At 38.6% G+C, this 17,829-nt stretch overlaps 3 protein-coding genes across 5 annotated transcripts; 1 reads left to right on the forward strand and 2 right to left on the reverse strand.

Annotated features, from left to right (window-relative positions):
• Window positions 1–1,532: 1,532 nt before the first annotated feature.
• ndufaf8 (NADH:ubiquinone oxidoreductase complex assembly factor 8) lies at window positions 1,533–3,651 on the reverse strand. Its single transcript, XM_046853618.1, has 3 exons — window positions 3,250–3,651; window positions 3,014–3,124; window positions 1,533–1,914 (listed from the first exon to the last, which is right to left on the reverse strand). Exons 1-3 carry the CDS (start codon window positions 3,328–3,330, stop codon window positions 1,894–1,896), a joined length of 213 nt encoding a protein of 70 aa, XP_046709574.1. The 5' UTR covers window positions 3,331–3,651; the 3' UTR covers window positions 1,533–1,893.
• A 316-nt stretch (window positions 3,652–3,967) lies between these two features.
• On the forward strand, window positions 3,968–13,753 carry tepsin (TEPSIN adaptor related protein complex 4 accessory protein). Its single transcript, XM_046853610.1, has 13 exons — window positions 3,968–4,426; window positions 4,652–4,724; window positions 5,577–5,668; window positions 6,234–6,327; window positions 6,481–6,548; window positions 6,670–6,754; window positions 7,498–7,566; window positions 7,662–7,850; window positions 8,411–8,600; window positions 9,960–10,073; window positions 10,848–10,926; window positions 11,050–11,184; window positions 11,317–13,753. The coding sequence occupies exons 1-13, from the start codon at window positions 4,388–4,390 to the stop codon at window positions 11,863–11,865; spliced, it is 1,776 nt and encodes a 591-aa protein (XP_046709566.1). The 5' UTR covers window positions 3,968–4,387; the 3' UTR covers window positions 11,866–13,753.
• Window positions 13,754–15,079: 1,326 nt separating this feature from the next.
• Window positions 15,080–17,777, reverse strand: si:dkey-21c1.1 (uncharacterized protein LOC100150256 homolog). Of its 3 annotated transcripts, none has more exons than XM_046853617.1 (4): window positions 17,627–17,777; window positions 17,041–17,167; window positions 15,912–16,023; window positions 15,080–15,801 (listed from the first exon to the last, which is right to left on the reverse strand). In XM_046853617.1, the coding sequence occupies exons 2-4, from the start codon at window positions 17,070–17,072 to the stop codon at window positions 15,553–15,555; spliced, it is 393 nt and encodes a 130-aa protein (XP_046709573.1). In that variant the 5' UTR covers window positions 17,073–17,167; window positions 17,627–17,777; the 3' UTR covers window positions 15,080–15,552. The 3 variants fall into 3 exon arrangements, with proteins under 3 accessions (XP_046709573.1, XP_046709571.1, XP_046709572.1); XM_046853615.1 differs by having other exon boundaries at window positions 17,041–17,206; window positions 17,613–17,729; XM_046853616.1 differs by having other exon boundaries at window positions 17,613–17,701.
• Between the last annotated feature and the right edge of the window lie 52 nt (window positions 17,778–17,829).

The following is a 17,829-nucleotide window of genomic DNA, read 5'->3' on the forward strand; positions in this document are numbered from 1 at the left end:
TTGTTTCCTTAGTGAAGTTCATTTATTTTTATTTTTTACAGCTGTGTTTGACATTGTCAAACTCCTCTCATACCACAACAATTCTCCAAATGTTTTAGAATAATGTTTCATAGTTTGTCTATTTATACTTATATTAAGTTGTTAAACTATAGCACACATTATTTGTCTTTCTTTAATAAAGAACACATAAGTGAGTATTTGTAGGCTTAAAGGATATAAATATATACATCAAGATTATATCAAGCCTTTGTTTTTCTCATCTTCTATTCTCTATTATCAAAAACGGCCTCAGTGCCGAAGCCTTTAAGATTTAAACTGTTTAAAATGTTGCTTTCCACTGGTTCATAATAGCGATATATATATTTTTTTATTAATTGCTATATTTGGCGCATTTCAAAACTTTAATCTTACTCATAGTGCAGTGATGCAACGAGTCACTAAATGAACAAATTTATCAACATTACAAATTCTACAAGTTAATGTTTGTAAATGAATTCAAATCTAATGCCAGTGTGAGGAAAATTGTACTAATCAGAGCAAGTCAGAAATGTGTGCATTTTTGAACACAAAACAAAACAAAAACCCAGATGCAAATAATTGCACGAACATAAATCTAAACATTTTCCCATCTAAGAAATTAATGTAGCATTCACATTGTTAGGGACATTATTATTGTGCTTCAGTAATGAAGAAAAAATGCTCAATGAAATGAACCAGCTTTGTTCAACCATTAAACATTATAAACTGGTAGAACAGCAAGCATGTTCACAGGGCCAGATCCTTTTAATTAACACCTTTTCCTTCACCAGAAGAAAAGCTGCAATGTTTTAGTCCCGGGTTTTTCCACACTTACTTCAGGCAGTGGAACCCAGAACTTTAGCTGTAAATGTTTATAAACCAGAGTCGGTTGTAAATTCTATAATTGGCTGTTTGGATTGTATGTTGATCCCAAGTCATTACTGACTTGGACTTTATGACCACCTCATCAATTAACGTTGGATAACGAGGGTGTGGGGTTTTGAGCAGGGCATCAGTAACACCATTGCTGCATGGGATTCCATATGTGCAGACTTGTGATATGAGAGCTTTTAAGGTGTGTGAGACATAAAGCTCATGGCAAAACATTAATCAAGCCTTTTATGTTTATCATCTGTTCTCTCTGATCCAGGGTTAGTTCTTCAAATATCCGTCTTTCTCAGGTGTCTCTGTGCAACAGCTCTGAGATCAGGAGGGAAAGCAGAGTTGTGACACCCTTACAGAAGCAACACACCTCATTTATCATCTGGTCCTGATTCGGCACAGCATGCGCTCACTCACTGTCTCTTTCTAAAAAAATAATTAATAGTCTAATTTTGGTTCCCTCAAGTCATTTATCCACATCTTGATCTAATCTATTAAATTGCACTAGATAATAGAGACAGAAGGAGTGTGTGGCAAAACAACCTGCCAATACTTCACCACAGCAGCACTGAAAACCACAGTGCAGGGACATTTCTTTACACACCCACTTCTCACTGATCACACAAAACCTGTGCCATAGAGATCATTTATTTGTATGCACTAGGACATTTTTTTATGTTTTTTTCAGATACTATTTAAAAATGTAAATAAAACATCTCAGATGACGGTGGTTACAAATATTTTAACCACGCAGTTTGAGCTGAAGCTCAGGTTACTGTCTCTGTGGAGTTTTAAATGTACTTTCTGCTGTCCAAAAACATGCACTTGGGTGGCTTGGCTTGAAAACATTGCTCCTCATTTGAATGTGTGCTCAAATCCAACTCAGTGTGTATTTCAATCTTATGTACAGTGTTTCTGGAAAAGGCTCTGAATCTGAAGATGAGTGAATGAATGGATCAAAAAGTTTATTCAACATGTATATCCAGGCTTCTTCTACTTCATTCTTTGCTTCGCCTGCAAAGAAAGAAAAATAGAATTGGTATTCTAGTTAAATCTCAAACATGCTGTATGACTTGGGACTGATCAGCCAGAACATTAAAACCACTGACAGGTTGAATTAACACTAATTATCTCATAACAATCACTCCTGTGATATGAACAGGCAGTTCTCAAAGTTGATGTGTTGGAAGCATGAAATACAAGCAAGTGTCGGGATCTAAGCGACTCTGACAGATGCCAAGTTGTGCTGGCTAGACGATGGAGTCAGTGTCATTTTTAAAACAGAAGATATTGTGAGGTGTTCCAGGAATGCAGGGGTTCGTAGCATACCAAAAGTGGTTCAAGAAAGAAAAACCCCAAACACCCAAGGCTTACCAATGCACAATGGCAGTGAAGGCTAATTCATCTGGTCTGAACCCACAGAAAAGCTACAATAGCACAATTTGATGAAAAGTTCATGTTGGCTATAAAAAAGAACCCACAGTGCATCATAGCTTGGTGCACATGACCATTTAGAGCTATTCAAAGCCCAAAAGACCGACAATTGGACAATGAAGCAATGAAAGAATTTGGCCTGGTCTGTTTTTTTTTTTTTTAATAAATGGATGGCCAAGTGTATCTTTGTCACCTTTTGAACCTTGGCTCCTGGCATTCATGTGGATGTTAATTTGACACACACCACCTATCTAAATATTGTTGCAGACCAGGTACAGCCATAAATGACAACAGAATTGCCTCTAAACAGTGGAATATTTCTGCAGGATAATGGAAGATATTTTCATATTTTCCAGACCGTTTATGAGTTCAAAGTGTTCCATCTACAATCTCCCGGATGTGCTGGAGAAACAAGTCCAATCCATGGAGGACCTGCCTCAGAACTCAGGACTTGAGTGATCTGATGGTGTCTTGTAGCATTTGACATGAAGACAATACCATCAGAGATCTTGTGGCTTGATGGGACAGAGCTATTTTGGAAGCATATTATTAGGCAGGGGGTTGTAATATTATGGCTGATGAGCATTAGAGGAAAAAAGCCATAATAAAGCCAAGTTCTATAGTGAATACATAATACTTTGAGCAATATACAGTATATGAGTGCATCAGTTAAACTAACAGCGTTGATGAAGCAGGTCTTCAGAGCTTCAAACTCTTTTAGGCACAAATCTTTCTGCAGCTCCTGTTTGCCTGATGTAGTGGAAACCACACATTTGCCATAAACAGCTGCCTGCAACACAAACCAGTTTAAATAAGTACAGAGAGATTCACCAGCATACAGTTTTCGTTATTCCTAAGGTTTAATTATTATAATTTTGTAGTTAGTTGCTGAACTGCGACTTATAGTTTTTTCACCTCTGCTGAGCACCGGGCAAAGAGCTCAGGGAATCTCCTCATCCGCTCCCGGCTACTGCTCCAAACGTTTCTCCCTGTCATGACTGGGAACACGAAAAGATCCCGCCTCCTACACTGTGATTGGCTGATACTTCATTCTCAAACCCATATAACAAATCGGATCAAGAAGATTGAAAACGAAGTCACAGATTCCGCCAAATAACAGTAAACTAACAATTAACCTGCTATGTATAATTAATTTCGAAATATAGAATGTGTACAGTGTACAACATCCAATAAAATCTAGTTTTATTACAAACGTATATGGGCCTACAAACCAAATCCAAAAACACACAATCCTCTACAAGAGCGCCGCCATTTTTGTGCCCCCTGACCACGTGACGCTCTTCAGGACCAGCTTTATGCTTCCTTCAAGTGCTCCCCAGATATCACTACAGTATACACAAATGTGTAGTTTTAATTGAGGATCTTTTAAATGTAGTTCCTATTTATCTTGTTAATCTGTCTAAAATATATCCGTTTTTTTTCTTTAATTAAAATGTGCAACGGATGCAGAAGTTCTAATATAAGTCAATGATTATGGTGTATTCAATGACTGTCTTATAAACAATTAATTACCTACTTAGAAAACTGACAATGCATTTCCACTGCTATGATGTAAGCATTAAAAACAGAAAAACCGTCAGAAATTATTTTTTTAACATACCCCGGAGTGCATAGCTTCGGAAAGGAATTTGAAAACACCACAACGTTTATTACATTTGAAGGCAGCATAATTGTGCTACCCGTTTTCCTACATGTCCCGCCTCCTTCGCTTTGATTGGTTCACACTAGATTCTGTCAAATCCGACCTGCTTTGTGAAAGAAAATTACCAATCAATCGCAGCACAGAAAGCAGGACTTTTGTGAACATGGGTGGGGAAAAGTACCTGAATTTGGATTTGGACCTTATCACCTGCTGCTTTGAACGAACGTCTTGTTGCTCATTGGTTACCTTTAATAGTGACGCATTGGCGTTTGACCAATCAGATTCGAGAAGCGTGTAGCGTAGGTGTGCGGTATGACAGTGCACGGTGCTCCGGCCTCTCCCTCTCAGCAATGGTACACAAACCGCGGAATAACCCGAGATCCGTAACAAATGGCTACTTTAATGGAACGACTGGCATTCTTGCAGAAAGTAAGTGCTTTAGGTTGGAATCCAGGTCGAAATGTGACTCTTAGATTCTTAGATTTTTCCTTGAAATGTTGTGGTTAACGTGTTTATGTATAGGTAAGGTAGCTCACGCGCTCCTCATGCAGGTTTCCCAGTACAGGCAAAGTCATTGATGTTACTAGATTTTAGAGATCTAGCTTTATGTCGCTGGACTTGTTTGCTCTCTCTGACCGCCATGTGTTTGTTCAGATGCCGACTCTTATGAAGGCGACAGCAGATGACGAAGCGCCCTGTCCTGGATACCTGTTTGAGGAAATCAGCAGTATCTTTTGACAACTGTGTTGTAAAGCCGTGTTTACAAGAACTACTTACTGCAATACAACGTCCCAAAGCAGCTTTACAGTGGTTATAAAATGTGAATGTATAAGTTTAGTGTCTATAAGTTACCTAATGAGCAAGGCAGTGGAGACAGAAGCAAGGAAATAGTCCCTGAGATGAGGAATAAGGAAGAAACCTGGAAAGGAACCAGATTCAGAAGGAAAACCATCTTCATCTTTGTGACACCAACTATCCATTATTATAGTTCCATCAATATGGTCTGCTGTTAAGTGACGGATGCTTAAATGCAGAACTGTTTGTGAAAACTGCGGTCCATTGTTGTGCAATATAAATTACAATATTAATATTATTATTTACTGAATAATAATTACAGTCCAAATCCATCTTCCTAGTCCTTGAGTTGCTCAGTTACATAGATTTTTAGGCTGTTCTTGTGGAACCATCCTCAGCTGCACACAGTGGCCTTCAATCGAAGAGACCTCCATCCAGAGGACACTGGGATTAATCAGACCAGAAAAGCTGAAAGGGACAGGATTGCTGGTCACTGGTAGCTCAGCAGCATGTTTAACTTGTCACCAAGAGAGGAGAGGTGACAGGAAGAAAGAATTAAGCATTGTTATTATAAGTATCACTATTGTTAGATAACATTTTAAGACACTACAGTATGATCAGGATGCAAGTAAGGACTCCGGCAAGACTAGCTACGGCAGCCTAATTAAAAGGGAGAACCAGAAGGTAACACAGACATGAGAGATGTCTGGGGTAAGAGACAGCCCACCACACCACTGTCAAAAAAAGTAGTGCAATAAAGACCTTCACTTATAAAACATCCTAGAAATTTCCCATGAGTCATTGGGCTGTTGCCAGTGTCTTCTTGAATACCTTTTGGAGCGGCTGCAGGTTGAGTCCTGTCACGTGAAACTAAAGGTGAGGTGGAAAAACGCTGATGGTAACGTCAAATAGATTGTACTGTCATTTACTGTCATGTGCATTGCAGGTAGTTTGATCATCAATGTTCAGTGAAATTGTTCATGAATTCATTCTTATAGACTTTGTACTGTATAAATGTTGAGCACAGGCAAAAGACTGCACAATTATTCATGTGCTTTAAGCAAGTAAATGTTTTGCCAAGAACAAGTATAACGAGAGAGATTGCACATACAGCACATGAACAGGCAAGTTCGGACGTATGTAATAGTGTTTTTTCACCTGTATACATATATCCAGGAGCGCCATGCGATGATCAGGGCAGTGTATTATGTGAAAATGTGCAGGAAGAACAACAGTGTGCAGCATATTCATGTGTCTAAATATCAGACAGTAATGTTTCACTGTAGCAACATATCAACATCAAATATCAAGAAATAACAGGTAAACATATTTATTAAGTGAGCAAACATCCAGCAGCGTTTTAAAGCTTATAACGCCTTGATCGAGTTCTCAAATTTCTAAAGACGCTTTTTTTTTTTTTGCCTTCTGTTCTCTGCTAAAGGTTTTAAAGGTCCTGCTGCATCTCTGTGGACAAAGTCCTCCGCACTTTGTTACAGAACTGAGGCGAAATGCCACGTTCATCCAGGAAGTAACGGGTAAGGGGATTCCGCATGCATCAAAAAACGTAGAAATTATAAACAAAACCTGGGATTAAAATATTCTCTTTACATTGTAAAATCAAGAACTTGTAATCTACAGGGGAAAAAACTGAATTGCTGCTAATCTCTTGTCTTTGGTGTCTCTTTCAGTGTACAGTGGTCCTCCGGATGCTATTCATGGCAATGCACTCTTTCAGAAAGTGCGAGTCTTGGCACAGGTGAGAGATTTAAAACCGTACTTCTTCCAGTATATATTTTTTAGATCTTTGTGTGTGTAACTCCGATCTTGCACTGATCTTGGGTTATTAGATCGTCCCTAATATTATCTCTTCTCTTTAGGAATTGGCCAGTGTGCTCTTCAGTGACATGATGTCCACAAAGTCTGGTGTCTCTCCCTGTAAAGCAGCAGCAACTCCAACTATAGGTGTGTAAATAAGCATTCTTGACGTGTCATTAATGCTGATTCACCTGTTTCAAACATAGTGGTTTGAGTCACAATGACTGTGTGTGTGTGTGTGTGTGTGTGTGTGTGTGTGTGTGTGTGTGTGTGTGTGTGTGTGTGTGTGAAAGAGGCATCATTATTCAGGATTTGGTGTGGTATGTTGTATTGTCACTTACTAAAACCTCCAGTGTCCCCAGTTTGCCAAAGGGTCTGGGTTGCATTTCTGCCATTCTACTTGTGAACACGTGGGTTTTCTAAGGTTTCTTTAGTTTTCTACCAAGTCACAAAACATATTGTTGATTCTAAATTGCACCAGATGTGAAAATGTGTGTGTATGATACCCTGTGATGGACCTGGGATGCATTGTTACCTCAGGCCCAGTGTTAATGTCCTTTGTGACTCTGAGTGTGGACTGAAGATGAATTGTCCCTAACTGAATGAATGTTCAGGAATTAGTTTTACTCAATGCTGAAAATCAATAAATTATAGAAGCCCATTTAATCATTTTCCCATCATTGTTCCCACCATTTACATTTAATACTTTAGCACTAATATCCTTGTTTGCCTTCTTTGTTTGTTCCTCAAAACATTGAGATGTTTTTTCAGCAACAGAAAAGTCTTAAAAGCAAAACTAACCATGGTTTTCTTTTGGTATGTGTTAAATGTTGTGTGAAATCTGTGTTAAATGTCACGTTTTTACACATTGGGCCATTATTTTTGAATAGGAATGGGATCAGAGTGTCTCAGATCAGGAATGCTGGGATTTGGAAATAGCCCAGCGAGAAAATCATCCAGTAAGACAGTTTCAATTTTGTGACCAATACCCCAGATTGCTCCTGTTTTCGTTTCATTTTCAGTTTTTACAGCAACTCTGCTTGTTCTTTATAAGGTACAGTGCGTATTTTGGACAAGATTCAGAAAGCTGCAGAGGTGGTGGCCAGTGCTGTTCTTCCCCCCACAGAGCATGCTGGGATTCGACTCCATGATAATAATTACCGGGCAGTGGTGGCTCCCTCTGCTGTTGTGGAGGTTGCAATGCCAGCTTGTGCATACAGTGTTCCTTCAGACAGCTGCAAAGGTATTTAAATAAACTAGGGTTATGCTTATGGAGCAGGGATTTTCAAATAAAATGTGTGAAGGTCCAACTACTTAAGTTCTTGCTTACATTGGTTTTCAAGTTCTTTGGTGGATCCACTGAAGAACTTTGCTGCTCTGTTTCTGCCAGTTTCTGACCATCTTTTATGTAGAAGGTCTTACAAAAATATAAAACTTTGATTAATGGAAAAGGCAGCTGCAGTATAATCAAAGGGCAGTTTCTTGGATAAATGTTGAAACTGTAAGGGGTGTGTGTGTGTGTGTGTGTGTGTGTGTGTGTGTGTGTGTGTGTGTGTGTGTGTGTGTGAGAGAGAGAGAGAGAGAGAGAGAGAGAGAGTTAGTTCAGCTAAAGCATGACTGTCTACACAGTCACTTAAACCAGTGGCAAAAATGTACTTGATAATAGCACAGTTTTTTTTGTAGTGAAGGAGATTTTTGTGCATCATTGTAGTTCATTACAGTTTGTACAGGTTGGTAGATTTTATCAAGTGGTAAATAAAGTTAACTGCATTATCTGTTTCATGAGAAGTTTCTTCCTCTCAGCTCCTCACAGATGCCCGGGACAGGCAAGTGGAGGTTGGGACGAAACAGGCAGTGGCCATAGCTCGTCTCACAACTCTTCTTTCGAGAACGAGCCAGTCGTTCAGACATCAGTTAGGGGAAGCAGTAAGTCCGGAGACACGGGCAGCCACTCGTGTGCGAGCCGTGAAAGTGGAGACAGCGTATCAGAACGGTAAAGCTGGTGGATTTAATTAATGCTAGGTCATTGTACAGCATAGGAGTCATCTGAATACATGATTCTTCTTCTTCTTCTTCTTTCGGCTGCTCCCATTAGGGGTCGCCACAGCGGATCATCCGTCTCCATACCCCCCTGTCCTCTACATCTGCCTCTTTTACACCAACTACCTGCACGTCTTCCCTCACCACATCCATGAACCTCCTCCTTGGCCTTCCTTTTTTCCTCCTACCTGGTGGCTCCATCCTCAGCATTCTCCTACCAATATAACTCATGTCCCTCCTCTGCACATGTCCAAACCATCTCAATCTCACCTCCCTCACCTTGTCACCAAAACATCCTACATGCGCTGTCCCTCTAATAAACTCTTTTCTAATCCTGTCCATTCTAGTCACTCCCAACGAAAACCTCAACATCTTCAGCTCTGCTACCTCCAGCTCCATCTCCTGTCTTTTACTCAATGCCACTGTCTCTAATCCATACAACATCGCAGTTCTCACCACAGTCCTATAAACTTTCCCTTTCATTCTTGCAGACACTCTTTTATCACAAATCACTCCTGCTATCACTCTTCTCCACCCACTCCACCCTGCCTGCACTCTTTTCTTCACTTCTCTAACACAATCTCTATTACTTTGCACTGTTGACCCCAGGTACTTGAACTCCTCCACCTCTTCTCCCTGTAACCGCACCACTCCACTGCCCTCCCTCTCATTCACATACATGTACTCTGTCTTACTCCTACTGACTTTCATTCCCCTTCTCTCCAGCGCATGTCTCCATCTCTCTAGGCTCTTCTCAACCTGCTCACTACTCTCACCACAAATCACAATATCATCCTCTGAATAGATGATTATTATTATGTAGAAATTAATTTTACTCCAAAAATTACATTTTGCGGTAATATATAAAAGCTAACAGTAGTTTATATATTATGTAAGAGAGAGTCTGTTCACTGAAGTTTATTTATCAGTCATTATTTTTAATAATGCATAGATTAAATGATTGCTTGATTAAATATTTTTTTATTAAGATTAAAATCATTTAATAAAGTTCATCAGATTAGAAATGTCTCAGTTGGTGGCATGATTTAGAGATTTAGATTCATTTGCAAGCATGCAGTTGTTAAGACATAGACATGTTGGATTGATTTGTAATCATTTTAAGTTTCCACCAAAATCAACCTTGATCTTGATCTATATATACACTGGGGGAATAAAGGGACTATATGGACCATATCTTTTCTAATTCAAGTTAAAATTGAGTAATTCTCTTAACTCTTTTGCCATATCTTCAAATTCAGATTTATTAAATTGAGGTGCCTCCCAGATGTGCTAGAAAGTTTTCTTTTCTCAGTGCCGAGGCTGTACATTTGGAAGACTGTGGCCAGGAGATGGCGCTAATTAACAGACTCATTAATGGATCTAAAATCTTTCTGTCCAGAGATGAGAGCCAACTTTTCATCAAAGAGTAAGTGTTCATGTTGAAATGTTTAGCAAATTGTAGGCTTTAAAACCGACAATGTAGAATTCACTCTTTACAATTTGAAGATAAGAGCTATGTTTACACATCAGAGTAGTCATTGACTAGCAGCGAAAAGCAATTGAACCATTCATATTCAATAAGAGCTGGTGACGTCCACCAATACGAGCAACCGTGACAGTGGAAGGGGGTAGATGTGGGCGTGTCCAGCAAAGCAACAAATTAGAGAAAACTGTAACTTTCAATCTTATGCAGTGACTTCCAATGGGATTAAAGGCAGTTGAGGGCATGTGATCCAGCTATAGATTTGTTGAATTAGAATAATAATTATGCCACCCCTGATAAACATGGCAACCGGTATTTTTAAAACCTGCTGCACCTTTATGGTTCAGTGGCAAGACAGTTGCTGCATGTGTGAGCTTACAATAAGGGCTGATGTTGAGGTAAAATCTCTGGTGAAATGTTCTTGTGAACGAGGCCCCAAATCTGCTCATCACCTTTAATTACCTGTAGTATTTTTGAGGTGGAAGAACTTGTGGTTTTGGTTGATTACAAACATTTAATTACACATGGACTTTCTGAAAAATTAGTGGTGTTTTAGGCCTTAGTCTTGCACGTGGTCTACCTATTCATTGACTTCTATTTTCTAGTAATTTCTCAGTACAGGAAAACTTTAGATTGGACATGATTTGTTTTTTGTAACATTATTAAAATGATTGCTCCCAGCAAATCTCTCTCTCCCTCTTTCTTTTTCCATTCTAGGTGTTCTACTTTAAACTGTGAAGTTGTGGTAGAGCTTCTCTGTCACAAACTACAGGACCCCTCACAGATTACCCAAATGGTATTGTGTCAGATTTAAACATATGGTTACCTTAAGCGCATAATTGACTGTAGTTGATTGTTCAGAGTGGGGAAGAAATAGACTATATCATCCTAAATATAAACATCTTTGTTATTTCTTCAGAGAGCACTGTGTGGTCTGGCATGCCTGATGTGCACAGATCTGATATCTTTAGAGCATATCTTCACTGTTACACATGTACGTCTCTCCCAGTTGAGTAAGGGGACAACAGGGCCAGTAACGAACAAGGCAACCAAGGTAAGGTAAAGAAAGAGGTATACAAGGGTGTATTGTGTTCAAATAACCAGTTGTGTGTGTGTGTGTGTGTGTGTGTGTGTGTGTGTGTGTGTGTACAGGACATATGTAACAATGATGCTTTTCTGTCTGTAGCTTCTTAGGCAGTTTGAAGCACTATTGGGTACTTCTCTCTCGGAAATAACCAAGCATGACGTTCCTGTGTGTCCCGAATCATCTACTTCTTCACGTTCAGATCTGTCCTTGAATCCAACTCTCATTAGTCCTCTTCTCTCAGCACAAGCGGACGCAGCTGTCAATAAACCTCTGTTCATAAGTGACTCGCAAGCTCCCTCTGCTGGACAAGAAGACCAGGAGTATGATCATTCTGATTCTGTTGAGAGGAGCTCACGAAACAAGCAGAGTGTTTTGGAAAATGAAGACAGAACCACAGACCTTTGTAAGAGCTCTGAGCCTTTTGTTAACCCTCCCAGACTCTCCCTGTTTAGTGGCATGGAGCTGATCAACAGAGGCAAGCCAGTGTGTCTGGTTGAGCCTGTTCTTGTGGAGCCAGATACCCAAAGCAGACCAGAAATTTTTGACAGCATCAACATGGATATGGAGAAGAGCTCGGAAAAAAACACAGAGCCCTCTTCATCCTTTAGTGGTGACCAAGTTTCAGCTTTCTCCTTCCTCAACCTCTGACCTGATAATGGCTATAATGTTCAAATGTATTTCTGTTGTAAAATTCAATAATTTTGGTAGAATTGATGATACTCCATGACTAGAAATTGAGAAAATATTACTAGATAGAAATAACATGGGCAAAAACTGCACCAGGTGCATGAAGGTACCAATGCCATTAACAACTGATCCAGTCTTTTACTTTATGAGTAACTTTTATATATTTACAAATACATTTTATTTCCACTCAAGGGCAGATTTTAGATTATATAGTTACTCGATTTCAAAGATTAAATAATTGAGTATACTAGGATAGATAAGTTTGTCTTTTGAGTATGCTATGTTAAAAGTCAGGTGTGACTGGTCTTTTATGTAATATTTATACAAGATCCCGATGCTGCTAGTTTCTTATAACCAAGTCTAAAGAATTGTAAGCAGGCTGTATAGTAGGGGTGTAACGATACAGTGTATAATAATGCAGGTAATTTATCATAAAATATCTCCTATCACCTGTGGTCTAATAAACAGGCTGACAGCACCGCCTCTGAAAAACAGTAGTTTTTATACCGTGTTTTTTTTTTTTTTTAGTTTTTTTTTTTTAGTACACCTCTCTAAAGAAAGCTGATTTTCACAAGCTAATCCATTCCTATACCAAGCTTTACTGACTAACTCAATCCAGGCTAAAGACATCATGGAGACCTATGGGACTCTACTTATTATAGAGAAACATGCGGGATTCTGAGACATGGAGCAGCGGTGATGACTTTGACAGTAGAACTATCTGAATGTGAAATAACTGAACGTTCATTGAGTATCACTTCAATAAACGTTTGAAGAGTGTTCATGTTTTATAAGCCATGCTTGATTTTGTTACATGCCAATGCACAGCTTTTGTTCACTTATATGGTTTAACACACTGTCCCTATTTTTTGTATCTTTACAATGTTGAAAGTTTGAATCAGTTGAAAACAGGAGGCAATGCAGTTTTTTTTTTTTTTTTTGCAGTTTTAAAAATGCTTTCTACTAAAACACCTTTGTGTTGAATTGAAATTCTCTGTATCGTTACAACCCTACTAAATATGTGACCGATTTGCCTGACAAAATGGTCAGACCTTGTCAGTGTTCTATATTCCTCAAGTTGTTCGACAGGTAGCATGGACCCAGGTTTGATCCTGAGCTCAGGTTAGTGTGAAGTTTTTATGCTTTTAATGTTTTTTTTTTTGTAGGTTTATTTAAGACTGTTTCCTTCCTACCACTGAAAATCATGCTAGTAAGTGGTTTGGCTAAAGATAATGTGTGTGATATGGTCCATGTGTATCCATTTCACACTCTGTGATCACGGGATATGGTCTGGATCCACACTGACCTTGACCAGTTACTGAATGTGACTGAAAGAATCCTCTGAGACCAGACACATCACAGTTTTCACAGTCTGGTCTCTGCATATTAATCAAAACAAATTGTACATTTGGATTATTACTTGTGCTGATGAGAGAAAAGCTGATGTACCTCAGGATTATTTTGCTCCAGTGTTTACCTTGCCTGACACATATTGTGTCACTTTACAACTAATTTAATGATTCTTTTATGGTTTGCACTAGGGGTTTTTCCTCAGAGCTACTCAAGTCTTCCAGTAATTTAAAACCTTTAAATATGGTCACGAAAGATAAGCATTGACATGCTGAATCATTTTAGTATAGGTCCTTTTTGCCAATAAGTCAAATAATGAATTCAGCTTCATACAGTTTTGCAAATTGTGCTGTATATTTGTGTGTGTGTGTGTGTGTGTGTGTGTGCACGTGTGTGAGATGTGAAGCTGCACTTAGTCATGAAATGAAATACACTGTTTTGAACATATCTGCATTTAGTGAAAAAAAGGCAACACAATAAAATTATTTAAAAACCTTTATTGTTGATATTGTATGAAGATCATTTGAGAAAATACCTATTTATAAATTGTAAATGCATTAGCTATGTTATGTACAACTCTACATAAAAAACATGAAGGTAATTGTAATGATTATCATCAAAACTGATAGTCTTACACTGTAGTTCTTTACATTTTTCAGCTGCAGCATTCGAGATGGTAGTCTGCTTATTTACGCTGCCTTACTGCACATTCCGTTTAAATAAATGTGAAATTTGCTCATGTAAGAGCAGTTTTGAGCATCTGATTTATACAACAGATGTATATTCTCGTTTCTTTTTTTTTTTGGCTCCAGAATTTGATTTTCAAAAAGCACATATGGGTGTGACTGTCAGATCCATAAACATTTGTATAGCTTTAATAGACTTTTGCATACAAGTGTGCACACATGCATTTAATATCATAGGAAAAGTGACTCCCAAATGTAATGTCCCAAATATATGTCCTCAATTATATACTGTAGGCAAATGGAACTTTCTCCAAAAAAACGTCTTGAGAAACTCCCCCAGCCCCCAAACCCACACACCCTCTGCCCGGTCGAGGACCGCTGGTCAGTCATATGGATATACCGCAGTGTCTCAGTGCAAGTGCACAGCTAAATCAGCACCATTGACGTACAAGGACAAACTCTCTAATGAATATTTAGAAGCTCAGGTATAACCTATAGCCAAATTCATACACAAAAACATACAGCCTGGGATGATCAAGATGTGGCGTTGTCTGGTTGTGTTAATTATTTACTTTTACTTGTACGAGCATAATCATGAACAGATAGGGGGTAAATGTGTTGTGCATTTATGGAATAATATGACTAAGATGTGCTGGTACTGGAGCTGCTATTTTTGGAGAAGACCAATTTTAAACCATGGTGCATTTGTGTTCCTATGAAATGGCTGAATCATAATAGGAAATGATTCCTTTCAGGCTCTGCAAAATATTCAGTGTTAAAATCAGATTGTAAAATTCAATCTTCTGACACAGCAATTACAAGTCACTGAATTTACCTCCATGATTAAAAGTGCCTGAAGAAAGGTACATTACAACATACCTGAGTTAAACAATAATCAAATAATTAAAATACAGACATCCTGCTAAGGAGGGAGCAGTTCAAATGTGAAGTAAATATTTTACATTAAGCAACAGGCAAATAAAAAAAGAAGATAAGGGCTGAAGGTAATTTTATACTTGTGTGAAACAGATCTGTACTATAATTAGTAACTTGCCACCACTGCCACCTCATGGCACATGAAGAAATCACAAAGCCTGAGTTGTATATTTTATATAGACACAAAATAAAACTAAACTAACGGCATGATTAAAAATTTAATAGAAACAAATGCAACACAATTACTCTCGAGTCCTTTGTACATGAATTACATCTAATGTCATTAAGTCATTATGCATAAATGCTCCCATGTGCTTCTGTGATCCCAGAGATCTTTTTTTCAAGGAAGAAGAACATATAACGATGTGTACCTTTTCCACTTTGTTCACTACTCAGCAACAGGTACACTAACAACACGTCATGTCACACTCTCTTACCTTGTATGACTGTATTATTTAACACGTAGCACCATGTATTAATCATATAGCATGCTGTCAGAGATTTTTATGTTGTAGCACCCAAGTAGAGATCTAAACAATATCGGACACCGATCATGAAAATGGAAAAGCGCTGTAAAAATGGGTACCAAAGCAGTTGAGCCAAACAGAAGAGAGATTCACATTGTGCCTCTGATGCAGGTTTCTTTTGTACTATACTTTTGGTTAGCCAGTGGTGCTCAGGTTGCTCCTGGCTGGCCACGACTCTTCAAACTGTTGAAGTGGGCTTCTCTAAGGATGCAGTTGATATGATGGTAAGGGTCATCAGCTTTGCACAGTGGGAAGGCCGTCTCATTTCCCATCTGACCAGAGGTGCTAGGGCTACAGGAATCCTCACACTTTCCATTTTGCTCTACAGACTGGCAGATAGAGCCTGCTCCTGCCAGCTTCTCTGGGCTGCTAATGCAACTGCTATCACTACTGGAAGACTGTTATGGAGAACAGAAAAAATGTCCTTCAAAAATGTGGGCAAATATCTTTTACATTTTGCATGCTTTCTTTTTAATTAAAGTAGGGAAAAGCTAATCAAAGTCCTCACCTCACAGTCCCATACATCATGGGATAGCTCCGAAAAGAAAGGATGACCTGGATACCTCTTAGCTTGAGGTAGAATTTGCTCTTCCGCGGCATCGCAGCTGTGACGCCGTTTTCTGTTTGGAAAAGGTGCTCATTTTCAGCAATCTTTGGACTAATTCATCATAACAGCCATCATAAGGTCGAGTTAAAATCTTAAAAGGAAATTCAACGTGCTTTTTCAGTTTCTCTCCGTCTCAATCATAGAACCTATGTTATAACCACAGCCAACTTGTTTCCCTGAGAGAAGAACGGAAAACCAGTTTTTACCAGACATATTATGTTATATATTTACTTAAGGAAAAGCTACTCCACATTTTAGCCAGTTATAGTTACATTTAATGTTGAGGACTGTCCATCTATCAACTTGGTTCCATTTATCACTCTGTTATAGAAGCATTAAACAGTCCCTGTTTTTTTCTGTCTTGTACATGAGACATGTCATGTCTCACAGAAATGTCTTCTTACAGGAAGCTTCGCAAAATCAGTAATGTTTCGTTGGTAAATAACAACACACGTCGAATCCGTTCACCTAAACACCTATTTTATCTTTTACTCATAGCATTACACAAGGACTGCTTTGGCTAGACTTTCCTGTGTTTTTCTCATACTTAGACCTTCACTGTTAAGCTAATGGCTGAAGCTGGGAATCTGTGTTATATAATCACACATTATTTTGACAGCTACAGATGCAGTGGACATTTTATTCCCTTAACTATATATACACCTCATAATGATCAGAGGAATCCGTGCTGCTTTAAACATGCACATCAGGTCATATTTACTCAGACATGAGCTATTAGTTATTAATATCCACTGCAGGATTATGACTCAGCTAAGGAAGGTAAAACAGGGGCTGCTCGAATATTTTAACACTTTAAGGAAAACTCTAATGGTGACAATGAAGATTTACTTTTGGTGACTGAAAATCTAATAATAGTCAGCTGTAGCACGCGTGTGTTTAGTGTATATTCACTCATGTACAGTGCTAGTGACATATAATGGGAGTCTGGTTTTGCAGATATATATACATATTTTTACAGCAAGCCAAATATCAATCAAAAGAGAGATATAAAATAATAAACACCTCTTACCTGCTTTCTGATGGCATGAGCAAGCCGTGCATTTGAGAGTTACTCGGTGAGGAGGTGCTCTTGTCCAACAGCTTCAGTGTGTTTAAATGGAGGAGGGTTGATCTACTGTGATTATGCAGTCCGGGGACTAACCACACACATATTCACTATGATCCACCCGTGAAAACTATCATCCATTAAATACAGATCGGTCGATATCAGTCAATCAATCAGTACATAAACCCGATGTAAGGTGAATATCAGTTATATAGATGTTGATGTCTCTCAGACAGTCACTGGTTATACACAAAGTGCCCTATCTGCTGTGTTTAAATCTAACTTTATTGAGTCCCAGTTTCAGACGAATATAAATTAACACCTTCAACCTGGTCCACCTAAACACTAAACATCATACACGTGTTTTTTTTCTTTCTTTCTTTTTGTTTTTTTGTTTTTTATCAGACACACCAACAGGTTAATACAGAAAATACAACACAGCTCGTGCCTGGTGACTGTGCGTTTCCCATTAACATAAGATAAACTCAATATTGTAAACACTGTATTTCACTTTTGAGGAAAAAATAAACCCTTACATATTCCACTTAACTGATCGCCTCGAAATCAGCTTGCGTGACAGCTACATTTCTCTGCAGCTGAAATGACAGTAAAAACTTCCGGGTTCTGCGTCTGACGTAGTCGTGACGTACATGCTGCGTAAACGGATTTGACAATAAGATCAAAATAAACCTTTTTTTTGCACCTGTCACTGTATATTATACATTTCGTTTTCTTAGAAATGTATCCACTGTT

This window comes from Silurus meridionalis, chromosome 7, assembly GCF_014805685.1.
Source record: "Silurus meridionalis isolate SWU-2019-XX chromosome 7, ASM1480568v1, whole genome shotgun sequence".
Lineage (NCBI taxonomy): Eukaryota > Metazoa > Chordata > Actinopteri > Siluriformes > Siluridae > Silurus > Silurus meridionalis.